This window comes from Electrophorus electricus, chromosome 4 (assembly GCF_013358815.1).
Source record: "Electrophorus electricus isolate fEleEle1 chromosome 4, fEleEle1.pri, whole genome shotgun sequence".
Classification (NCBI taxonomy): Eukaryota; Metazoa; Chordata; class Actinopteri; order Gymnotiformes; family Gymnotidae; genus Electrophorus; species Electrophorus electricus.
Window position 1 is genome coordinate 20,545,798 of NC_049538.1, and position 26,800 is coordinate 20,572,597.

At 43.3% G+C, this 26,800-nt stretch overlaps 1 protein-coding gene and 1 long non-coding RNA gene across 4 annotated transcripts in view; one reads left to right on the forward strand and one right to left on the reverse strand.

Moving 5' to 3' along the window:
- cd276 (CD276 molecule) overlaps positions 1–26,591 on the reverse strand; it is a 60,136-nt gene extending 33,545 nt beyond the window's left edge. The window contains exons 1-4 of one of the 3 annotated variants that reach the window (XM_035525230.1): positions 26,260–26,591; positions 23,039–23,219; positions 14,150–14,500; positions 11,645–11,941 (exon numbers count right to left, since the gene is read on the reverse strand). In XM_035525230.1, the coding sequence (XP_035381123.1) occupies positions 11,645–11,941; positions 14,150–14,500; positions 23,039–23,138 (748 nt within the window). In that variant the 5' untranslated portion in view covers positions 23,139–23,219; positions 26,260–26,591. Of the gene's footprint in view, positions 1–11,644; positions 11,942–14,149; positions 14,501–16,170; positions 16,259–23,038; positions 23,220–26,259 lie in introns of those variants that run through there. The other 2 variants (XM_035525229.1, XM_035525231.1) reach the window with 2 other exon arrangements.
- LOC113576078 lies at positions 8,107–9,982 on the forward strand. The gene is made up of 3 exons (XR_003410466.2): positions 8,107–8,164; positions 8,452–8,534; positions 9,181–9,982. It is a non-coding gene; the product is annotated as an uncharacterized LOC113576078 (long non-coding RNA).
- Positions 26,592–26,800: the final 209 nt, after the last annotated feature.

Sequence of the window (26,800 nt, forward strand, 5' to 3'; positions counted from 1 at the left end):
CATTTAGCAATTCACCTTGGCACATTTAAATTTCTGAATTAAACTTGTCAGTGATAGCTCCAACATCCCTCTTCCATACCATGGCACACTACCTAAACAATGCTGCAACCCTGGCGCCTTCCCTATAGCATTTGTTATAATCCTCTCCAGCCTCTCTACTTCTGAAATTGGGACCTCATAAAGCGTCAGTGGCCATCTGATACAAGACAAGAAGCCAAACTGGAGACACCAAAATTTACCTAGTAAACATGATTTCTCAATGCTATTAATAGCCTTCACAATTCTGTTTTTAGCCACACAATTTGCTTTTATCATTTAGTGCTACACCTATGCCATCTACCTAAAGTCTTAGAAACAGTGATTTCTCCAGTACAGAAGGAATCAGTTCTCCTTCCATCAAAAAAATTCCCACATAAGCTTTCTTTTAACAATTGACAAACATCTAGATTTGCTAGGTTTAACCTTCATCCTTACCCAATATTAAAGTTTAATATTATATAATCGTCATAAGAATCCTCCGTATGAGGTCTACAAAAGAAGCAGTATTCAGCTTATAACTCATGGTAGAACATAAATGACACCCCCCACACAAACCCGTTATTAACTCAGTGAAGTCCGAAAATTAGCCCTCTTTGACTGAACCTACTCACTGCCGTCAGCGCACAATAAAGCTGCAAAGGTGTCTAATTAAACTGCTCATGATCACTTAGAACAACCTTAACAACCCGAAAAGTAGGCTAAGCTATTCATTATGCCTCTATTAGCCATCCAAGAACATTGGGAAGCCTTAATTAAGCAGGTGAAGAGCACAGCTCATTCACATGCTCGCCTGTCAGGGGGTGGAGCTGGGCTGATGGGGTCTGCCCCCAAGATGCAGCTTAAAAGCTCTCTTCATGAGTTCCCAAAGCAGCACGCAGACAGCAGCGCCCCCGCCAGCTCAAACCTCTGGGTCATTAACCAGAACGGGTCACCCACGTTGTTTCTGAATTGAAAAATGTGAAAGCCTTGGCTGGTCCCATGCTCATGCTCAAATGGTCAGAGTGCGAGTAAAGCAAGTTGTTTTGTTTTTTTTCCTCATTGCAAGCGAAACTTCACTTGCTAGTTGTGAAGAGTCCATAAGTAAAAGTATAATGGTTTGTTCAATTGTTCATGTAATAACCTTAAGGTGATTCCAGGACATTACAGAAATTATTGAATCTACCTGCACACACACACACACACACACACACACACACACACACACACACACACAGAGACCAAAAATAAAATTGCTATAATTGTATGTGTATGGTTTTGAATATTTCTTTGTTTGTGTATATATATATATATATATATATATATATATATATATATGCAGTCGACTCTAGACGTGGCACTTTTCTGTGCAGTCTGGTCTTATTGTTTCTCGACATGAGGGTAGAGGAAGTGTCAATGCCAGCATAGCAGGGCTTCTTGAAGATTGAAAGACAAGAAATCACTTAGAACAAAACATGGCACACCATAGCAGAGGATGTCAGAAGATGAATGAACAGACAAACACTTTCAATGAACACTTTCAATCATGAAGAAAAATTGCTGGACATATGCAGAATGCTGTCCAAAATATAGGCACGGATGTGTCAAATACACCAAAACATGAGGAGCAGGCATAAGAATTGGCCTCCAAGAGTTTAGCCAGTGGGGAGAAGCTCAAGGATCTGATGACGTGAATGCTGACAGCAGTAGCAGTGTCTGGATTTATTTAGTAGCACACAGCAAGCTTCTTACCGCTCAGATTCAGCCAAACTCTTAACCACTGAACACTATTAAAAATACACACATTTAACAGAAGCCCCTGAAACAAGGCCAGAGTTAAACATGGCACTATCCTGGCACAGAGTGACCAGTGAAGATACCCAACATTTGGTAACATCTTTAGCCCACAGGGCTAAGCCAGCCAGTGACTGCAAAGAATCTGCAAGGGTTTGCAACCAAGCAATAAACCTACATGTTCAGTGGCCAGTATGTTAGTAGCATCTATGCTGTGCCCAAACTGACCAGACACTTTATTAGGTATGCATATAGACGCAGGCCTCAACAGGTGTACACTCAGCAGTGAAACAAACACGTGTACAAACTCCAGCTAAGTGCCAGGCGCACGCATACCATCCAAATACCCTGCTAGCACCATGTGAGTGTCACTGCTGCATTGGGAATGGTCTAATAATATCCAGTCAACAGATGTCCAGTGGTCAGAAACTGACCAGTGATGGAGGAGGTTAAAAAAAACAAAAAAAAAAACCACCCACTACAATAAAAAATAAATACAAATGGCCAGTGCATGTAGATGAAAGAATGCTAGGATGCATTTCTGATAAAGTGGGTGGTGAGTGTATATAACCTACACAATATTTTTGAAAAATTGTAAATATATATATAAATACATCTGATTTGGCTTGCCCGATTTATTCATTCGTTATTTCTCTTACTTTAACAAATGCACTGGCATTGCATCAGTTGTCTTGGAGAGCCATGATATTCCTCACCAGACCTCAACCACATGCTCAAAAAGTAAGACCGCATTTAATTCGCATCCTTTTTTCACAAATCTTCAGTTCAAAGAGCAAGTGACAGTGGCTCATCCACTGCAGCAGATTATGTAACAGCAGAGTTTCTAAAAAAGACATGATTCTCTCTCTCTCTGTTATTACCATTTTCTGGACAGCAGTATATTCAGGTATTTTAGTTGGAGCTGAGGTGTTAGAGAAGTTAGAGACAGCACAGTTTTGGTTCAAGAGAAATAAATAAATGAACAAACTGCTAAATAAATAATTAGACTTTCAGAAACCTTGAGTTGAAAAATGTAAAAATGCAAATGAGATTGGGAAGCAGGATGTGCAATTGTGTTCATGCATGTGTGTAAGAGAGAGTGAGAGAACACACCACTGACAGACAATGCATGAGGAAGACAGTCAGAGCATCAAAATAACAAAGCCACTTGATTTTTTTTTTCTTCAAGGATGCTCCTGTTGATGGGTTTGGACATTTGAGCTCAGTTCTTGGACATAAATGAGGAGTTTCCTGAAGGCAGCAGCCCAGTGGGTGAAGGGGGGAGGGAGAGTCAGCTCCGCTTCCACGTCTAACTGGGCCACTCTCTCTTCACAGATACCACCGCTGCTCACCCAGCCATCAATTACATCTTATGGCCGCACAGGTCGTGCCCCCGGCTCTTAATGCTGCTTCAACTCACGGCCAGGAAGTGAACTCATACCTGGCACCAGGCAAGTGTACTTCATCCGATTCCCCCCTCAAGCACATCGTGAAGACCTCAGACAGATTCATTTACACAATGACTATATCCTCTGGAGAAAAACCTTTTTTTTTTTTTTTTTACTAGTCTCAGTTCTATAAGGGCCACAGATATAGAGAAAGCTGCTTCATGATGTCTTATATAAAGTCCAACTGAAAGCTTCCATCCCAGTTTTATGGCTGGGGAAGAAAAAGGGTGTGCAGAGTTTGACCCCAAGGACATTTGTGGCTTGGTGTTTTTTTTAGAAGTCTATTATTAGAGGTATTGGATCAATATGGCTTGGAAGAAACTAAAAGGATAAGTCTCAGTAATTTGGGGGCCATACTAAATATGCCCCAGTGTGTGAACTATACTTGATCCATACTTGATGTTGATCCATACTAGATTCACACACACCAGTTTGTGATGTCGATCCATGCTGGAATCACATGCACCAGTTTGTGATCTTGCAATAAATCGATGGTGGAGCTGCTGGGCAGGGTTGATGATGTGTTCAGTGGCCCACTTTTTAAAAAACTGACTAAACTCTTTCTCCCTCACTCTTTTACTTCCCCCAATCTCTCTCTCTCTCTCTCTGCAGAAGCATATGTGAGTGCAGAATGCTCCAAAACACCCTCAGCAATTCAACATATCTCAGACAAGCCTGCCTTTCTGTTTGCTTCCCACTGACACAGTGAGAGTGACGCAATAGACCTCCTTCTGCCCGGAACCAATTTTTCCGACATGGAGCCAGAAGCAGGCAGGGACCTGCGTGACTGCGTTATGGGCTGGCCACTGACTAGCAGGCTTGGGTCAGCCCCGAGTCTGCTGCTCATCACAGGAGTAAAATCGCAGGCCACGATCTTATAGCTACTGCCAATGCTGCTGGCCGAACAAGGTGCATAGTTCATTGTGTAATTTGTTACCATGGTTGTCTGGCCATCTCTAGCAATGGGAATTAATAAATAAACAAACAAACAAATATAGCACTCATATGCAAATTGTAGGGGTTGCATTGACATGCAAGTGATTTCAGTGTGAATTAAGAGTTATCAGTGCTGCTGCATGTTAACCCTCTGGCGTGTGACTGGTGTGAGAGCTTTTCCCCTTGTCCCCAGACAGGCGCATTATGCCTATGAGAGACCATTTAAGGGAGGGTCAGAGGACTGATGCGCTGTGCACCGAGCGTCGCCGACGGCAGGCTGCTCTTATCGCCAACACTCCCCCACCACCAACACAGCCCCTCCCTCCCCTCGTCCCTGTTTAGAGACTCCACACACAAACAGCATGGAGCAAAGCCTACTGCTGACGTTTAAACAGAGGAGGAGGGAGCTTATGTTCCTTGGGCCCATTCAGCCAGCCAAGAAGCAGGCTGACGCATGTGCGAGCGAGACAGGACAGTGAGACCGGATGGAGCGAGAGATTGACATCCGGCTTTTCAGCAAGGACCATCTGTCATGTTTGTTGAGATTTACTTGAGAATACGAGACCTATGAGTAAAAGGACAATGGCCTGCATTTTTAATGTTAGACTGATGAGGCTGAAGGACGGATCTGGATTTCTCTGACTTCTTAACACTGAGGACTGTGAGCTGGGCCATACAACAGAGCACATTTACGTCAAACCACACTGGATGAGGAGCACGGGGATGTGCAGACAGGCATGGAGGCCAGCTAAAGCACAGGACAAATTAGTATGACACTGTGCGGCGGGGCGGGGGATGGGGCAACTTTTCAAAGCTAAAGAACTCCATGACTGCATCTAAATAGAAACCGTCAAAATTAGTTGATGGTGAAACAAGTGGGTCATGGGATTTCATGTAAGCACTCTGCATTGGCCTTGGTTTTGAATTTAAGTTATTGGTGGAATAACTGAATGGCTCCTAAAAGTGCGTGGGTCTCTCTCTTTGGAAGGGGCCCATGGTCTAGCCATGCCTAGGGTTCATTTTCACACTTTGCAATCAATTACTGGACCCTAGAGTAAACTATAGAAAAGAGCTAGCTGAGTCCGGGACAGCCAAGCGCCTAATTGAAAATACATTACACCAAAAGACAATGGTCTTTGTGCATAAGCTGACATTGATTTAGACTGTTTTAAAGCCAGAAACAAAAGCAATTTAAAAAGGTGGCAAGCTTCCTTTGTGCAACACTAATTTGTGTCCATATCTTCTGGAGACTTAAATCCAAATATAAAGGGATGTAAATAATTGGGCAGAGTGCTCTTGGTAAGTATGGCCCAGACGTTTTTAGGAGGCTATTCTCTGTTTAGTGTTTAAGCTAAAGTGCTGAGGTGAATATGATTTTAAATATCTGAGCCAAGGAAGATGACATTCTGTGCAAAACCAATCTCTGACAGGATTTAATGGGATTGTGTGACACAAACACGTATGCGCAGGCCTGCACACACACATACAAGCTAGCCTTTTGGACAACCATTTGCCTACATCAATTAAAGAAAGTTAAGGATTCTTTTGGCATGTGCCTTTGAAGTGTAGTCAGACAAAAAATAATAATAATAAAAATAAATAAATAAATCACAGACCACTTTTATTTTCTCTTCCGGTGACGGCAAGATTCACATTTTCATTTAATATCAAGGCATTCCCATAATGTATTACTACCAAGTCCAAATACTTGAGTCACCATCAATTCCATAAAAATAATAATAATAAAAAATATAGGTTTGTAGTTGGTATTATGAGTAATGTGAAACAAAGCAATATATGGCAGTTGTTTCTCAAATGAATTGCGAAGAGAGGAGTTTTATCAGTTTACTTAGAAATTAATCAGATTAAAAAAAAATTAAAAAACAATTGTCAGAGGCGCCGAGGTCCGATGCAGGATGAGCTAAGCCTTATGAAATACAGTGCTTATCAGTATCCAGACTGTGTTTGCAAACAAAAGACCTGCAGCTGGATAAATGAGATGATGTAAGGGGCCTGCAGCCTGAGAGACAGAGAGAAAAAGAAAGAGTGAGAAGGAGAGACACCCCACACACCACAGAGAGAGGGAGAGGAGAGACAGAGAGAGAAAGGAGGGAGAGTGAGAGGGAGAGAGAGGGAAGAAGGAAGGAGCAGAGAGAGGCAGAGGAGAGAGAGATGGAGAGAGGGAGACAGAGGCCTTTAGAAGATTATTTGATAAACTTCAGCCCATACTCACCTGCAGCAAATTAGGTTTTGGGTTTTTTTTGTTTTGTTTTTTACCAGAAAGCATTTAGTCTCTCGAGTTTCCTTTTGGGGATATTTATCAGAGGACTGGTCACGCGCAATGGGGCAGAGAAGGGCAAGTGTTCGTATGAAGAAGTGTGCTGTTTGTGCTTAAGACAGTAATTAATCCAGAGCTCCATCAGGGGAGCAGAGCAGAGAGCAGCTCTGCTGACAGCCCACTCATTTAGGCTGCTGTTTCTCCTGCCTCTGCATGCGCTAATTACATTTAAATTAGACCTGGAAAGAAGTGGTGAGAGGGAGAGAGCAACGTCTAATACAGTGCTTTGTTTTTGAACTTTGTTGTTCTCCATTTCTCCCTGCTCTCTTTCATTTGTCCCACCTTCCACCCAACACACTCAGAACACACACACACTTTGGCTTTTCTCATTTCTTCTCCAGCCAACTGTGGCCAGCTTGGTCAGGTAGTAATTTAGGAGGACACACGTGCCGGGACATGCGGTAGGACAGACGATGGCATTGGGGAAGGGAGAATGCCTGAAAGGCAAGATAATGAAGGGAAAAACCACAACAAAGCGATATTGCCAACACCACTGCCTGGGCAAGCTGGAGTGAACCGCGTGCTGCTCTGAGTCTGGATGAATAGAGGTATGTGTGTGTGTGTATTTATGTATGCAGAGCATTTCTAATATCACTGCAAAGCGAAAAGAGTATCTTTCATCCATCTAAGAGCATCTCATCAGAATCTATTATCATTTTATTTACTTTGACATGAATCCAAATTGAAAGCTGAGGAATTGAGAGGTGTGTGACGAACCCCCCCCCCCCAACAGACTGGCCAGCAGTCTACGAGTGCAAGCGCTTAGAACTACCTTGCTGGATTTGTATGCTCTATGAGGCACTCGCACGAAAACAGAGCTGAAACTTCTCTCTCTCTGTTGTTCTCGTTCCCTCTCTCTGACCTCCAGTGTTGAAAGCGTGGCTAAAAAAAGTTCTTAGTGGAAGATGGAGGGATGAACTAGGTTGAAGATGAACAGGCACTCCTGGTCGTTGTCATCTTCTGTAACCACTTCACACACAGACACACCCAGCACTGCAAAAACAAACATTCTCATGCAAATATATGCAATATTTGTGCCATATTTCTGAGCTCCTGACATGATGCAGCACTTTTGTGCAGAGTCAATGGTACAGAGAGAGGCGTTTGGCTCACACAGGGGCCTGCCAGTGACCTATGGACGGGGTGCGTGCTGAGACAGAGAGAGACGGAGAAAGAGAAAGATGTAGACAGGAGAGACAGACAGATAGGCAGGGAGACAGAGAGAGAGAAACAAACTTCCCATTTAGCCTTGAAACGGCTGGCTTTGAAGCAGCCAGACACACAGGACAGACTAAGAGCCAGCCCAGTTCACACAGGGACTACAGCTGCAGCCATTACCTACTGTCAATTCACTCTCTCTCCTTCTCATCTCAATTTCCTTCTCTCCCACCCCCCACCCCCCATCTATTTTCTCTCTCCCTGTGCCCTTCTGCCTCTCTCATCACCCCACCCCCAACCAACCCCTGAGCGCCCTGTTTACTCGGAGCCCTCCGCACTCATTTTCTTGTTTGCGCTTCATACCTCAGACATCTAGAGGTCGATAGCTACGGTCTCCTTGAGAGCCAATTACTTAACCATCCCCCGAAAGCTGATGCCTAGAATGTCGTGGAAGAACCTGCCCTGTGGAGCTGTTGTGAGTGAGCTTTGCTACAGCCTTCTCACTGACTAGGCTTACAATCTGTGCTGATCCTAGATCTGTGATATTAAAGCACACTTTGAAGTCATTAGACATTAAAGTACAGTGTGAGTACTGGGACGGCGATATGAAAATTGTTCTTTTTGATGAATGCTTTTTGGACTAAGGACAAAACTTAGGGTACGAAAGTGTAGAATATTCCCTTTTTTGTTTTGTGTTTTGTAGCATAAGCAGTTGACTATTTCAGGCATACATCACCTCTTTGTGTCCTGAACCCATTTTAGATGAGCACAGCTGGGTGAACTGTGGTTCTAATTTGGAAGATATCTGTGATCACACTGCAAGCTGAAATTGTGAACACAATACTGTAAGTGTGTATGCCACCATTTAGGTCTTCTCTTTTGGCATCTGAATGCACAAACACACACAAAACTCCAAAAATGTGTGTGAACAGAAGGTCACTTGCTAGCAGTATCCAACAGACCTGAAAATGTTAAGAGTATAAGGTACTACAGTAAAGCACTCTTTTTTTTTTAAACAATATTTAGTAAAATATTTCCTAGCACTATATTATGGTTACTTTAACTAATTAACATAAGCAAACCATGAATTTCAGAATTAAAAGGCACTGGGTAATGTAAATGAAAATAAGTAATTAAAATAATCTTAATAATGGACACCAAGTGTAATTATCAAATCAAATCAAATTTATTTATGTAGTGCTTTTTACAACAGATGTCACAAAGCAGCTTTAAAAATGTCCAAGTCCAAGCCCCCAGTGAGCAAGCAAAAACTCCTTAGAGCAGGAGGAAGAAACCTTGAGAGGAACCAAGACTCAAAGCGGGGCCCGTCCTCCTCTGGCCGGCAGGCCTTATTACAGGGTTTAGTTACTTTAACATGTTGAACTTGCTGAACTTTAGGATTTGGTAATGTTACCTAACGCTGTACATAATGTTAGTTAAGGAAATCCTAATTTCAAGTGTCAACATGACTGGTGTATTCTTGTTGATCAGCTTTTCTTCCAGTTTCAGTAAAAGCGACCTTTGCAGTCATTACATGAAGGTGAACACTTCGATGTCAGCTGGACAGCGCCACGTGACGGTTCAGCTGAACGTGCCCCCGTGTCATCTTCCTTCGGATACATTGCTCTACTGTAGTTTTTCAATCGGAACTGTGAGTGAAGTGTGACATTTTCATTTGCTTGTTCTCATTCCGCATCTCTGGCCGTTCGACCGGAACGCTCCCCTTTTGAATGTTAAACAGAGTTTGCTGTTCTCAAGTAACGCGATTGCTCGCGGCGCGCTGACTACAATCCGAACGTCGTTTATAACCGCAGCCGCACGCGCTTGTCAGGTAACTGCAACTTCATTATAACTTGCGCAATATCGGTCATAGCAGGCAGACAGCCAGAATAGAAAAATAAAATATGTTACTATGCATTACATGACAGTCTTGACCAGCGGTCTGTGGATGGTTACGATTGTTGGTAACATCGGAAAAGTAAGACAGTCACCATAATTAGGTTGATATTGTGGGGTTTCATAAATTAAATGAATGCTAAGCTTACACTAATAGAGAATAATGCGCAGAATGAAATAGGACTAATGATTGAATTAATAAAATAATTACTGTATGTCCAGACATAAAAGCAAATGACCTAGACGTGCATATGTGTGATTACGCAAGAAGACATGTGTACGAGACGGTCAAACAGAGGTGACGGCTGAGATGGAAAAACGCAAAAGCAGAAGTGGTGCAAGGCAAGAAAAAATATAAGTCTGTCTGTTGCAAAGTTATGCTTTAGATCTCACTCGCACTGCGTTGTGAAGTGACATCTCCAGAGCTCTGCATTAATAAAAGGCCACAGGGTAACGCACTGGTTCCTGTCTCTTCTTTCCTGCATCAACGGACACGACAATATAAAGACTTTGTAAATGAACGTGACTTCAGTTGTTAGTTCTAGCGACTCCGTGTCTGCAATGCGTTTTTTAACGTCCACTCTCGATTTCGACTGCTATACTTGGGAAATACCCTGAGCACGCAGTTTAATAATTTTCCAAGAAAAAAAAGGCTGCGCAAACATAGCTAGGTCGAAATTAATTACCCAAGTTATTGAGCATACAGCAGCCACTGTAAACAAAGGCAAATGCAAGTTCAAATCAAACAAGGCATAAGGAGGAATATTCGGACTGTTTCTCCGGCATGTAGTTTAGAGCCCATTTTCCTTGGGGCCTGTTGAAACCACACGCTTAGATCACGGTCCACCCCAGAGCATGCCAGCTACCGCTGATAACTAGAAAGACGTTTATCGCGTTTTGTGCGTGCATCTTCGCGCTGGGACCTAAACGGTTAGGTCTCAAAGTGGCAGAATGCTTAAATTCTTGTTCGGAAAAGAGTTGCTGCCGCGTCAGTGCTGTTTCTGTTCTAACGGAGCGCTTGCTCATTTCACATCTGAGGCAGCTCAGTGTTGTCACAAAACAAATGGAAATATATGCAAATTGTGTTTTCATCCTGTTACATACTGCGGATATTCTGGATAGTAAGGCATAAGGACATAATGAAACAAATGTGTTAACATTTCACTTCTTTGAAATATTTGGGGGGGATTCTAGCAATTCTGCAGTTCCTTTCCCAGCAAGAACCTAAAAGCCATACTCTGAACTGTCAAACTGGCAAAAAAAATAAAATGAAATGATGGCATTTGACCATTGCTCCATAAAGACAAATTGCCACATATTCAATTGCCTGATTAGCTTGTTCTGATGAAATAATTTCATTAACCAAAGTCAACATGAGTTTAGGAAAGCCCACCAGGGATGTTCCACCTCTGTGCAGTCACCAGTAAGCATCAGAGTTAAGCGAAGCCTGTCTGTCTGTGTTCATCTTTCTATGGGTCAACCACATGCTAGCCCCCGACAGCCTGACAATTTGCCAGACCACTGGATCTCAACCTTATGACCCCACTGACTCCAGCCTCACTTTCATGCCCCCATCCAACTCTGCCCCCGGTCGCCTGAATCTCGAGATTAAAGACAGCCATGGTTAGGCATTCTTTTTTGGAGTCCTGTTCCCTCTGTTAAACAGAAAATCTCTGATGAAGGCTCATTCTAATTTCATAGAGATAATCTATAAAATAATCATCCACTCAACTCATTTAACAGTGGGAGAGAACTGATGGCTATGCTTATTGGACCATAATTGGACAATTCATTATTTTCTTTCCATTTAACTTGGCAAAGAACAGCTATGAGATACAAAGGGAAAAGCTATCCAAGCTAGGATTTTAATTGACTTTTGATAGACTTCAGATCATCCTGATTAACTTCTGAATGATTAGTCAATGCATACAAGGCAGGAACAGATGTTATTTTGAGAGATGATGACACCAAGAACATTTTGCAGCATGTACTGCAGCTCAGCAGTTAACCTATCAAGCTGCAGAATAATTGCTGATTGACCAGCATCACTTCCACTCACCCGAGATGGTGACATATGCATGGCCCTCATCTCCTAGCAGCGGATTGGTCAGTCTGCAGCTGTAGGTGCTGTTAGGCTCTAGGACCACTGTGAGGACACTCTTGATGGTGAAGAGGCCTTGCTCATTGGCTATTGGCGAGATGGTGACGTTCTCCGTGAGGTTGTGGCCGCTGGCATCCTGCCACAACACCTGAGCCTCGGGGTATCCTCCATACGCCACGCAAGTCAGGGCCACCAGATCCCCCGGCCTGGGGTTAGCAGCTGCCTCCCAGGTCACCAAAGGTTTAGAGTAAGGGGCTAAAGAGAGGGAGACACACAAGATGTGATTTACTATGTTTTTCCAACACTACCAAACAATAGTGCTCAAATATGACATCTCACTAACAAATCTTTTTTGACCAAACTTACTAGAAGATACACTGGAGCTTTATAACCAATTCATGTTACACTGTTACCATGTGCCTGTGTTTACAATGAGAAAATCCTCAAGACACACGAGGAAATAAAGATTATGCAAAGGTGAAACCACTTAAATGCTATTAAAACTATTAGAACTTTTCAAAACACTTAACATCCAGTGTGACATTAGAGAAACACAATGCCAGGTGTCATGTACATCAACACGGTGAGAGGTGTTGTGTACATCTAGACAGGAACTAGCCTCCTGGTTCCAGTAGTCTGGTGTTGGCTACTGATGAGTAAAGATTAACAGAGAGGAAGCAAGAGTAGTCATCTAACTCAGCAATCTAATACAGTGCCTTGCCCTGGGAACATCCTGACATGATCACTATTAAAGTTTTAATTATATTCCAGGAGCTTAGCATAATGCGGATATGTAGCTCGCCATCAGATTTAGCCTGTCTGCTGCAGCCAGGTCTCCACCCATGATCCTAGAGGTGACTGGGACATGTCCTGATGCTGTCTCACTCTCCCACACAAACAGAAATGGCAACTGGGAAATCGGGTGGTGGCGGCAGAGTGCTTTCCTTTTTTCTCCAGGAGGCGCAGGTGACACGGGTCGCTTCTCTGACAGAAAAATCACGCCGCATGTGTCCCCCGAGGGGAAAGGATGCGGCCTAATTCCCCGAGCCAATCATGGCCCAGCAAACAAAGGGGAGGGGCCTGGGTACAAGGGGAGGAAATGCAATCAGGCAGGCAAAAGGAACCATGGGAGAGTGGGGTGCGGCTGTAGCGGAGGCTGTGACCTCTGGCATGGCTCGTCATGACTGACACAAGGAGGGGGGTCTCCGTGGAGACCTGTGTTCAATCTCTCCAGTTCTCTGCCCACAGGCTGGCAGTCCATGCAGCCTGTAAGTGGCAGCTAAATATAATACTGTCCACAAATCTCAAGCAGTGCGCTGGAAAAGGCATGATCACTTGGCAGGTCCAGTGGAAAAACAGAGAAAAGCATACACAGGCTGGGCATTTCTGAGCATTAACATCACTTAATGCAATGCATCTTCAGAGATAAAAAGAGCACTTTGGCCTTCCATAACACACATACACACACAGATGAAGTGGGAGAGAAAGAGAGAGAGAGAGAGAGAGAGAGAGAGAGAGAGAGAGTGTGAGAGAGAGAGAGACAAAGAGAGAAAGAGGGAAAAGACACAAAGAGATTGAATGCAATCAACAGAGGATGATGATGATGGATCATCTTAAGTGGCAGGGCACTTAGCTGTAAGAATAAGAGCATGCACCTGAACAGGAATCTCCTCTTAGTGGATTAGAGTGGTCAGTCAAAAAAACAGAAAGGTCACAGTAAACACTTTGGGAAGCTGATCTAGACCTTTTATCACGTGTTATTGACCTCCGTTGAGATTGAGTCTGTATCTTGAGACCGGTTTCAGAAGAGTGTCAGCACATCAGTCATGTGATTGTCCATGTATACCAGGGGAAGCATGTAACTCTATCGACATCTCCTGTGATGTATGGCACTTTGTTTTGTGTTGAAGGATGACCCCGCCTCATGGCAATAAAACGCAAGGCCGGAAAACACACTCAGGGCTCACAGCAACACGTTCAGGAATTTTGCTGGATGTGATGTCACCGTCACATCCTGTGAAATATGTAAAATCCAGAGAGACGGATATGTGAGGAATAACAAGGTGTGATGTTCTGGTAAGTGTGTGGTGATGAATACATACAATGTAAGTGAATCCCTAGCTAAAACGATCATAGTCCAAATTTTGATGGGGCAAACATCCCAGAAATTTCACCTGTGTCACCAAAGATGCACCAAAGTCGACAATACTGCATACATAGTACACAACATTATACATATTAAACTCTGATGTCAGCATTACTGACACCCATATTACAAATGAGTGTACATTAGTACAATTTAGTTTGAATTCGGATATGTTTATCAACATCGGTGCATCTCTACACTGCAGTAATAGTGCGATGCTGTCCTTTCACACAACCCACTGTATTGAAGTTGCACTCCAAGTCCAGTAGGCTACTGGGCTACTGCGCAGGTGCAATGAAGGACAAATAGTGCATCACCTGCCACCTGCATGACGAGGGCGGCTTTGCTGTAGTTCTGCACCCTGACGAAGCAGGTGTAGATGCCCTCGTCGGCCACCTGGACCCTCCTGAGCAGCAACGAGGCGTTGCCGGTTGCCAGATGCGCAGGGAAGAGGCTGGTCCGGTTGACAAACCTCTCCTCTTGGTACAAGAGCTGGTCCTGCTGGTTCCAGTAGCTATGCACACTGCGCTGGGTGTCTGCCACCTGCCAGAAGATGCTCAGCTCGGACAGGTTGAAGACCGGCACCCCCCCCGAGAACGTGCAGTTGAGGACGGCGTCCATGCCGAACAGCACCACCAATGGTGACTCCGGGACCTGCACATCCAGAGCTAGAGAGAGGGGTATAGGGAAAGAGAGGCTGTAGTATTGATGTTATCTAGTATATCTTTTGTTTAAACATGTTAATTTCTTCATCTGAGATTTGGCAGTACAAATGTGAATATCATGCCAATAAAGCGCAGTTGAATTGAACTGAGTTGAACACAGAGAGAGAGAGAGAGAGGATACAATTTTAAAGAAGCTAATAAAAGATCTAAGCCTAGCCCCATACACAGGCCAACAATATTCTGCATTGTCATCACAGAATGTTCTGATGTACATACAGACCTATTAAAAAGAGTGTTATCTGATAAATGAGCACTCGCACTTCTATAGAATGGTGTGAAATTCTCAGTCATTCCCCCAATTCAGTATCTAAAGCAACACCAGCAGCATGTTAAAACCAAACATACAGGAAGGATAATTCAGAGAGCGCACGATACACACACGAATGCACGCACGCACAGGCAAACACACTTAAAACATAAATCTGCACAAATTTCAATATTGTATAAGCACAAGGCCACCAAATGCATGCACATAAGATACAAGATGCCTGAATAAAACTCCAGTAGTCATTCCGCCATCAGTGCTGTAGATTTAAGAACAAAAGTCAGGCCCCAGGTCAGGCCATCATCCAGGCTCCTGTCCGTAATGCTCCCCAACCATGCCTGAGCTACACAGGACTTCCAAAAAGCTACACTACACCATGCAGCATGCCACCGTTAGGCCAGTTTAACTGCTGAAATGAAGCTTTTGCTTTTCAATATATTTCTTCTTCTTATTATTATTATTATTATTATTATATAAGATGTTAAAGGTCATTCATCAGGATGCAGTCAACAGAAATAATACAGATGTAAATGCTCTATAGGTTAATATATGTGTAGATATGAATACATTGTTAAATACATGTTATTAAATACATATATGATTGGTAGCTCAATATTTGAGCTAAATGAACAGACAAATCTCCCCAAATTTCTTTCTTTCTGCAGCCATAATGTGTCATCTGTTCAATTTGGTGTACTTCATTAACAGCATTAACATACATGCCTTGGGGTGGGGGTTGAAATAAAAAATGACAAGGGAGAGGAGAGAAGACGAGAGGAGAAGATGAGAGGAGAAGAGAAGAGAAGACGAGAGGAGAGGAGAAGAGAGGAGAAGACGAGAGGAGAAGAGAGGAGAAGAAAAGACGAGAAGAAAAGACGAGAGGAGAAGAGAAGAGAGGAGAAGACGAGAGGAGAGGAGAGGAGAAGACGAGAGGAGAAGAGAAGAGAGGAGAAGACGAGAGGAGAGGAGAAGAAAAGACGAGAGGAGAGGAGAGGAGAAGACGAGAGGAGAGGAGAGGAGAGGAGACGAGAGGAGAGGAGAAGATGAGAGGAGAGGAGAGGAGAGGAGAGGCAAAAGGTTATATTTGAGAACTCTGAAGAGAAAGATTGTGTGTATGAGGAAAGAGAAACATGCAGTGAGGGTAATTAGCTCAGTCCCCTAGGAACCCTGGAAGGCTGGCATGAATAAACCCAGATGATGAGGAGAGGAGAGGAGTGGAATGGTAAGGTGGGAATATACAAGCACTTGTATTATCAGAAACAAGACAAGGATCCTTTTACTAAGATCAGTGTTCAGCAGAGAGCAATTTCCAACTGAACAACTTTCCTGCTTAAAAACACAGCCTCACCTCCTCCTCACTTTGCCTTCCACCCCGTACCTCCTTCACTGCCAGTGACGCGCTCTCTATCCTTTACCTCTCCGTAGCCGTTCATCTTCTAACACGGTAGCGTACGCTATCGTCTCTCCTCCTCTCCCCCCCCCCCCCCCCAGGCTGGCCGCGGGGCCTTCGTCTGCTGTGGCGTTGCTCTGTGCGCTATGTTGAGCAGTTGCATTTCGGGTGCCCCCGCCAGGGACGTCAGCTGCCAGGGACGTCAGGCTGGGCCGCGGAGCGTCACGGAAAGTTGAGGCGCAGGGGAGGGTCTCACACCCCTGATTACTGCTGCTTCAAATCAGCTCCAATCTGTTTGCATTTGGGAGGCAGACCTGCCTCTGACTGGGAGCCTCTTGGTGTGCACATGCGCCAGTGTCCGTGTTTGTGTGTGGGTGTGCACGTCTAATGAACAAATTAGACACAATATGTGACCGTCGGCCAAGACTCTGTACCGCAATGCAGGCGGATATAGCACACAATACAATTAAAATTTACATTTTACCTCTGTCAATCTTTTTTTTAAATATTTCTTAAAATATAAAAAGAATAACTGGAGGGAAAAAACCCAAAATCTACTGGACTGAGCTGTGCTTGTGGCCGTTGTATGTAATATCTAGCTCTGTTCTCACCTTGGAAGCAAAAGGCCATCTGAGAACACCAAATCCTCATTCAAGCACTTTAAATGTGAATTTGGCCCATGTCAGCAGAAAATGTGGGGATTAAGATTTATACAAGGGTATTGGGACCCTTTAAATACCACAGATGATTGATCTACGGGTGCTCTTTCAGGAAGAACAGGAGAAAAGGACATAGCGTCGGAGACTAAGAGTAGGATGGAGTAGTCCGTCAGGGTTTTCAGTTAATAATCCTGTGAGATGTATGACTAGCTAAGAGGAAAGGAGAGAGAGAGGTGGTAGAGTGCGAGAGAGATAGAGATGGAAGTCATACACTACCAGCATCAAATAAAGTTGTTAAAATCCCTATGAGCACTGCCCTAGAAGTTGCTATACCTTATTTACCCCTCTTCCTCAGCCAGCGTTCTGCCCCTCGGATACAATCAAAGACTCTCTCAGCTCTGCTCTCTCTCTTTACCGTGTCTATGAGCCGTTTCCTCGTCTCCTTCCTTCATCGACCGATACTAGGGCTCAGCCTCCAGGACTTTTTGAATAGGTCTGTGTTAAATGGAAAAATACTGTACATGTGCCCATGATAAAATGCAGCATAAAGCAAATGAATGTCAAATTGAGACCGACTCTTTGTTATTTTTCATTTTCTCAAGTGTCTGATACATTAAGCCAGTCTTGCTTTACTGATATTTTATTCAAATTTAAACACAAGGTTTTAAAAATCCAATTCATATTAAAATGATAGTCATTCAAATGGTCAAAGCACAACTAACTAGGCCCATTTGTAATACATTTAATCTTCAGAAAACATCCAAGCATTCAGAGAGCAATAGGTACCTTTGGGGCCAGCTTCTCTCCTGGCCATCACCTCTGTGTCCTGCCATCATCCCCAGAATGAGCTCCAGTGCGTCACTGGGCCTACTCCCCTACTATGGCCCCAAACTTCAGCTTGGGATCTCGAGATGCAGAACATCCCCATTTTCCATTGGCAAACGTGTCCCCTTTGTGCTTCTCCTTCCCCTCATCCCCCTCTCTCTCCATCTCTCACTTACTCTCTTCTCCAGTGCCTCCATTGCTCTCTATCCATCCCCATCAGTCGCTTCGCGGTTCAATAACGCACACCATCCTATCTCTAACTTTAATAACACAAGCTGTAATGCACTGAAGTTCTATGCGCTCTATTCAATAATGGGGGGGCTAGCATCTCGGTTCCTAATATAACACACACTCTTTAGACCACTATCAGTTCAGGTACTGGGTACACACACACACACACACACACACACACACACACACACACACACACACACACACACACACTCGCACACTCGCACACTCGCACACGCACGCAGCTCCAAATAACAGCGCTCAATATCACTGAAAAACACAGAGCTCAATATCTACCCATGGAGAAACATACAGGTCCATTTTAAAGTGCTCAATAACCGACTGGAGCACGATCAGCCCTCCATCACTCTGCGCAGAGCTGTAAGGCTCACATTCCAGCTTGGACGTACTTGGATTTGGAGAACATCGCATTGGAAATGCACTTGCAAGTGTACATGCAGACACACATTGAAAATTCACTTAGAAGATTGGCCACATAGACATAAACATACACATGCACAAACGCAAAACACACATGAACGTGTGCGCGCGCACACACACACACACACACACACACACACACCTTTCCAAATACCTGCATGTTTAATTTATTTAATATCTAGGCAAGAGTTGACAGAAATTAAATGTACTGTATTTCTTGTAAGACTCAGAGCTAAAAAAAACTACAGTGTGACAGCATCGCCCTCAGGTGGTCTGGTAAAAGAACTGCAACTTGTTTTATTTCTCTAAACTAGCAATTAGAAGCTATTTACCATGAGCACCAGATGCCTCTGAAAGTCTATGAACTGTAACCTGTACACGGCACTAAAACGAAGAAGGAATCCGTTGTAGAATCTGATGGCTTACAGCTCCTCCAAGGCTTTTAATAGGCTACATATGGGCAGTACAAAGAAAGCCATTTGCAAGGCTACATGACATATCACATGAAATGTCCCCTTTCCCATCTGAAACATGATGGTTGGATTATTATTCTCTGCCCAGGTCATTACTGGGGCACAGTGGAACAGAGTCTCACAGCTGGACATGACAACCCTCCCACAGACTACTGTCAAATCAAACTCTCTCTCTCCCTCTCTCTCTCTCTCCTTCACACCTTCCCATGTCAGATTTAGATGATGTTCTTCCTCCATGCTCTCCCCATCTCTTCCTCTCTTATTTGCTTGGTCGCACTCACCCTTCCCTCCTTCCTATCAACACTTGCCTGTCCACACTTTTTTGAGTTCTGTTCGAATGAGCATTTTTAACATTCGGTCCATGTATTGTCCAAGCGCGAGGACACAAGGTCAGGTGCAGGTGGCTTTCCCTCTCGCGCCCTCTCTGTTTCTCATAGTCTAATGAGGAATCTCCTGATCAGTAACACAGGGTGTTCAACCAAAGTCATGATATCAAAATGCTAAACTATACTAACGTGTTTCAAAGAAAGTACTGTTCAATTCGTTTTAATCACAGAATTATCTCCGAGACAATTTTTTTCTAGTTCCGTTCTCGCTCCCTGCGTGTGTCACTGGCCACGGTGGATTTATCAATGCGCTGCTCTCATACCCATCAATAAGCTGTTAATGGGTTCAGAACGCTGAAGACAGAAGCAGTGGATGAAGAGCTGACAGATAAGGACAGCGGCGAGTCAGAAAAAGTGTGTGTGTGTGTGTGTGGCTGAGAGAGAGTGAAAAAAATAAAGACAGTGAGACAGCATGACCGAAAGGGGAAGGGGAAATTGAATGCTGAAACACAAGAGGTGTGGGAAGTGTATAAATATATCCGAATCCCAATCCGGGGGCCGAGGTTAATCTGCACTCTTCGCACACGAGGCATGTGGGAGACTGGCTCAGGGCTGATGACAAAGCCACTTCCTACTAGCTGAGGGGACAAAGTCACACTGAATCCCCAGAGAGAGGAGCAAGATGGCTGCTTTAGTGTGAGCAAAGACAAGGCGATGAACTACTCTTTTTTTAATTGTTCCTTTGCTAACTCCTTCAGGAAGTCCAAGAAACAAAGGAAAAGGAAAAACGGGTGTGAGAAGGAAAGATCACCAAGGGTACTGAAGTAATCAGAGTCAAAGGAATGCTGAAGCAAACATGTTAACAATGAATGGAAGGTGGTATTTGCTACTTGGTGGGATAGGTTGACTGGGGGCCATCTGCTTTCATTTACTGTTAGAGATGTTAGCATTGTAAGGCTTAAGGGGCGTATACTCACTGAAAAAACCTATACTCAGTTTTTACATGACATGCACATGTTCAGAGACAGTTAGAGAACGTGAGAGAGCGAGAGAAACCTAGGAGAAACCTAGCTTCTGGACAGAACATACCCAGTGATTAGTGACAGAAAAGAACAGGGAGCAGGTCGGGATTAATGATTAGAGCCCAGCAACAGCAAGTCTAGCAAAATAAAAGTCTCACAGTCCAGCTGCAAATAAATAAATAATCACAAAGCATATAGCACACATATGGTATGATATAATCATGTCTACACTGTATTGTCTGAAACTTGTGTAAGAACTTCTGTTTCCACAGAAGAGGCATTAAGAATGAAGGTGAGAGGATGGGAGGATAGAATATGTACACTCTCTGGTGCTCTGCTGCAACCCAGGGGTCATGAGACACAGAGTAAATCCATCACTGCCTGTTACTGCAGTCTGTGTGCAGGATACTCATAATCTCAGTGTAGGAAACTCAGACCCTGTGTGGGATACTCATAATCTCAGTGTAGGAAACTCAGACCCTGTGTGGGATACTCATAATCTCAGTGTAGGAAACTCAAACCCTGTGTGCAGGATTGATTTATGTTAGCGCAGACCCTATACGTTATCAGGTATCTTATTTTATGCTCCACTAGTTCTTTTCTTTCTCTTCTATCTTTCTTCCATTGTGTCATCAGGAAATTAGCCAGGAAACAAAAATGCAGTTGCTCGCCTTGCCTTTGTTATTACTAAAGCAGGTGCCAAACCGCACTCCTCTCCCTGGGGACTAAAGTGTTCCTTCCTTGTCTCAGATATTACAACAGTAGTATAACAAAAGATGGGAAGAAGCATGGTTGAAGATAGAAGCAAAGAGTCTACTCTAAGTGTATTCGTCTGGACCTGACACTGTAACCAGAACCTGACAAGACACTGCAGAAGCGGGAGCGGGGCTGTCGTCTATAAGGGTGTGGGGGATCTCGGGCTCAGGGTGCTACGACTAACCCAGCGCAGTCCGTGTACTCTCACAGACACAGCATCCCAATACACGCACATCCGGCACTAGCGAAGTGACAGCCACGGGCCTTTGACCAATTGTGATATTGATCTGCACTGGCACCAGCCATACCCAGCCGAGCGCACTGCGTCGCAGGAGATCTGGCCCTCATGTGCACCATAGCACATCTTTTGCCTTGTTATCTTGCGTTTATTTGCTTGTCATGGAGGTTTTTTAATGTATGTCACACTCCCTCAAAGACTACATTATCCCAGTGGACATGGATGACCTGAAGGCTGTTATCCTGAACAAAGTCTATGAAAGCAATTTGGACTTACCACCTAAGCATAGCAAAAGTAGCAAAAGACTGACAACGTTTTTATTAAATTTTTACTGTACTTTTTTGTTTAGATTTTAGATCATAATTAATAATTGTCCATTTCTTAGAACTATGGTAAACTACAGAGAACAGTCAGTAGAAAACAATGGTGATGATATTATCATAACATTTTTTAAGCCGAAGTAGTATAACCATGGTTCACAAATGATGTTCTCTGCAGTAGCAGTCAAACGATAGTTAACCTATGGTATAGATAACGTAGTAACCATAGTATAAGCATGGTTTTCTGTCCTACAAAAAAACATGATTATCAGGTACCTAGGACTTCTTTACCATGGTAAAGAAAAGGTTCATTTTCATAAGGGAATTTAGTTAATGATAGCAACTGAAGCAGGGCAAGGCATGCATCAATCTTACATACATGATAGTACAGCAAGTATGTTTGTGCATGTGTGTGTGTCTTTAATCCTGTCCAGAGATATGAGCAAATATCAGCATAGCAGAACCATGAGGATAAGGAGGAGTGGAGGGATTAAGCCTGATAATCCTGGAAAGAGACTGCCAGCTCACAGCCTGCGCTACGCTATCCCACCCAACCCCCCCATAATGCACCTACAGCTGTGGCTTGATGTCAAGACTCCACACCCACTGTGGCTGTCCACACCTAACACACCCACCACTCTAGGGAGCAGATACGTCAGCCGTCTGAGTCAGGAGGGGAAAACCCGTCTTTTTCCATCTCCAACTAAACCCCACACACCTGCAGGGGGAACTTCTGCTTCATAATCAGATTTTTATCCTACTATCCTAAAATCCAGGACATTCTGACCACAGAGTGTGTGTGATTTTATGTGGACCTGGAGCTCAATTTAAGGCCTAAAGGCAAAGGGGTTTAAAGAGGTTCTGAATTAAATATAAAATGATTTATCTCAGTTAAAGTAGATCCTTCACTATAAAATATAGAGGGCAAAAAAGACATACAATTTAACTTTAATGCAAATTGACCACAACTTCATGTGCTTCTGCAGTAACTTATACAACTGTTACAAATTCACACCATTTTAAAGTGCCAATAGATGAGTTCCGTACTGATTAATAACCCAAGACTATTATGAGGACTGAGCTATGATTCAATCCCATGTGAATGCTACAGATTTTGTGCCCTTAAGTACATAACTCCCAGGATTTCCAGAACTTACAGCAGTGTGTGTGTGTGTATGTATATATATATATATATATATATATATATATATATATATATATATATATATATATATATATATATATAGTAAACTAATCGACTGAATTTAAAATGTAATCTATCAACATTTAGCAACGAACCAAATGTCATTAAACAAGTTAGTTACTTACAGTACTACTATTTAAACTTTCCATTGATGTCAGTGTTACTCAAAAAGTGAAGGTGGGACAGAATTTCTAATAAAGGTCTTTGGACTGCCACTTCTCCAGGGCAGACCTTGGTGACCCGTGAGCCGAGAGGGGCAGCATAGGACAGTGTTCCGCGCAACAGGGGTGCAAATTTTAGGACAAGCGGGAGGAGAGAACAGGGCACTCACCGAGCGATCTCACAGCCAGCAGTGATATCAATAGCAATGTCTGCAGCATGGTGATCCCAGGAGGCTTGGGTGAGGCTTTGGTGAGACGTGGGTGAGACATGGGCAAGACAAGGAGTGGAGCAGGCGTGGGGCGCGGGGTAGATGGTGCGGAGCAGCAGGGGCGGCCTCTTCAATCACGGCTCTGCAGGGGCAAACGCAGACACGCCAACAGGCTGATTAATGGCATGGCTGATGGGGGGAGAGATGTGGTGAATATGTGTGCGTTTGAGAAGAGAACCAAGGAAACCTCTTCTGAACATCAACTGATGTTCATGGCAAGGATAACAATGACTGAACTTTGCTTTGTGTGTCCATATATTTACATATATACACTTGATTGGCATTCATATGCTCTAACAAATATCTTTGGTTAAAATTATGCAGGTCGTGTCTAATTGTGTCACATCGAGGGTTTACAAATGTGCTTTAATATACACCGAGGGATATCTCAATCATAGAATCTAGCAATACATAATTTGTCAATATCATACACCTAACACTGATCACTGCCACAAAGAAAAAACTTTCTCTTTCATTGCTTTTGAGTACAAACCCCACCATCTGATAGATTAACATCAGGAGCTTCTGTTGTCCCACACATGTCACAACTGCCACCTGGCCTCTAGTGATGCCATTTCATGGTCACAGGTCAATGCCTCAGATCTGAAGCCAGCACAGAATCATCTGCTAGGCTCCAATCTCAGCTTTCTTTGTATGCGTGAGGAGCATGGCATGGCACAACTGAACATGATACAACACGGGACAGAAAGCCCAAACGGAGTCGTCGACCGGGTGATAATGCCACAGAATATGTACGACAAAGATGGGCCTGAAAGCATACTCAGGATGTGTTTTAACAAACAAATACTCATATTGATCATGTACAGGGGGCTATCTCCTTAAACCATTATGAGCCAAAACTTCTCAACCACCAAACTGCTCATCAGAGTTACTGGACTCATTGTAGCTCTCCAGGCACATTCCATCCAGGCAAAATTCTTCTCTTTATTCCCCCTCTTACCATCACTGGTTTGGGTTTTTTTTCTCCTGTTCTAGGACCAGACTTTCTGAAACAAATCACAGCTCAACCATTACTGGTGAAGAAAAGGGGAAAATGTTCTCACATTAAGCAATAAGTAATGTCACCATCACTGTCTCCTGATTACATGTCTCATTCCCTAAAGCTTCCTGTCCCCTCTATGTTCCCATACTAGTTAATCAATCAAACAGTAATAGAGAAAGAGTGGCTGAGCAGTGAAAATAACAAGACCAGTAGAAGGTCAGGAGTTCAGTTCACAAGACGAGATGAGACCATAAACCACACTGTAGCCTCATTAGTGCTAGACAGCATACTACTTCTCTCTGGTTTTGCTGACTCATTCATACAGAACTCAGTGTCAACAAGCACCAAGCTCATAGCCAAGTTGTTAGTCAAACTATTATTAAAGAGGGAAGAGTTGTATGAAAATATCAGTGTGACGTGTTTCGAGGGGCAAGTTCAAGTTTCCCATATGTCAGCACTATACACAATGAATCAGGCACACAGCTCGGAAGAAATTAACAAGACTCGGCTTTTGATCAGAATAAAAACGCCTCCCAAGGCCATAACCTTAGCACAGCGTACATGCTACAGCGCCGCCGTCAGCCGTCGTGGGCTCCAAACATCTCCCCCCTTTCCCCGCCTCAGCACACCTAACCTCTAAAGTGTGCTCTAAAAAATTGTAGTCGTCATCCCAGTTCAGATTCAACCGCTGCGAGACACCCAGTGGTCAGGGAAGTGGTCAGACAAGCCACCCACAGAAAAGTGGGCAAAACTTCTCAATGTTTAGAATTAGCAGTTTGAGGGCTCTTCAGTACAACTGTGTTAGGTACTGAAAGTACAATCCGTATTAAGGTCCTCTTGTGATGAAAATGTTTAGAATTAGGAGTTTCAGTCCTCTTCAGTACAACTGTGAGGTATCTGTATTAAGCTCCTCTTGGGATGAAGGGAAAAAAAAGTTAAACACACACACACACACACACACACACACACACACACACACACACACACACACGCACATATATATGGAAAATATATATATATCCTGAGAGAATTAAAATGTCTCCCAGCCAGTAAGAGAGTGAGTGGAAGGTGCATTGATGTAGTCTTAAGAAATTGCCTGGCCTTTGTCTTGCCTATAAAACATTTCCAGTAAAGTGCTGTATAACGCAAGCAGCATGTTTTGTCCAAGATCCTCTCTTCCACTGCAAGGTTTACGCCTTTAGTGGTTTGTGCAATTTTGAAGCCGTTTTAAATTAGAACTGGGAAAACACCTCCGAGCCATGTGATTCAGAAATGATGAGTATTCTAAATGTGGTCTCTGGACTATGCCAAGTTGCGGTCTGCGAAGATCTGGGTATTTGAAATAAACGTGTTTTGTTTGTTTATATTTTGTTGTATTTTATTCTAGCGAATTGGCCAGCATGTCTTGTTGACTGCTTCTTCCCTTGCACATGGTAACCATCCTGTTTGCGTCTGTTCCAGTGAAACGTCACCAACGGAGAAGTTGGCGATATTAACCTAACGATAGCCATCCAAATGAATGGGTAAGCTTGGGCTTAATGCTTTTGCAGGGTGGAACTGGATTTAATGACTGAGCCTGAAATATTCCAAAACTCCATTCTAATAATGGCAAATATGCTTCGCGAACATCCTACTGAACGTTAGATTAGGTTTGGCGACATGAATTCGCTGCATATCGTCCTGATCTTTTCGTTATTCTAGTATGGTTTTTGTTCATTTGGTGGTGTTTGGGCAGTTAAACTGACTTTGAAACTGTAGCTCAAACTTTTATGAGTCTAAGCAGTGGGGCTCCCAAATTTCACCAGAATCGTAGAAACGGTGGTTGGGCCTCCGGCAGTTAAAGTCTGACTAAAAATGTACACAGGTTTTTAACAGTCTAAGTTTAAGTAGCTTACTTGCCATCTGCAGTGCTGTAAATGCGAATTTGTTTTTCTCACTCATCTTTTTCATTACGTTGGACGCATTTTTCTCCAGTTACAGCTGTTATGGACAACTGTTTGTTCCACTTAGCCTACCCCCAAAATCCCTCGCTGATTCATGCCGGAACTTTCAATATAGTGTTTCAGAAGGTAAACTAATACAACTAAGAACATTCAAATATATTTTATGATCAACTTACCATACCAGTAGAACGCAATTTAGACTGAAACTAGCGACCATCCAGCAGTAATGATTTGATCAACATTAGCCTACTTTGCTTACTCCTTTTCAGCCAAGGCTACGTCTTACTCCGTAAAAAGATGAAAACGGTAATTGTTTCAGAACTTAAAGTGAATTGCTTTTGTCATTAGCTACTAATTCAAAAGAGAATCCTGTCGAGAAATGAAACCACTCCTAGATCTTTCGGTCGCTTTGTCCAACGTGATGTCATTCAATGAAAGCGCTCCAAAGCCCGACCCCCTTCTCCACCGTTTCCTCCGGTCAAGACAAATTATAGTTTTATCAATAGACTGTGGAAGACACAAACCAACTCGATGACGACTAAACTAAAGAAATCAATTCGATTAATTACAAAAGGGAAAGCTCGGAATTAAAATAAATATAATTAACAAATTATCTATCCTATGTTTTTAATATAACTGACTTGATGACTAACTTGATATGCCTTGATTTTTACTCACTCTCTCTCTCTCTCTCTCTCTCTCTCTCTCTCTCTCTCT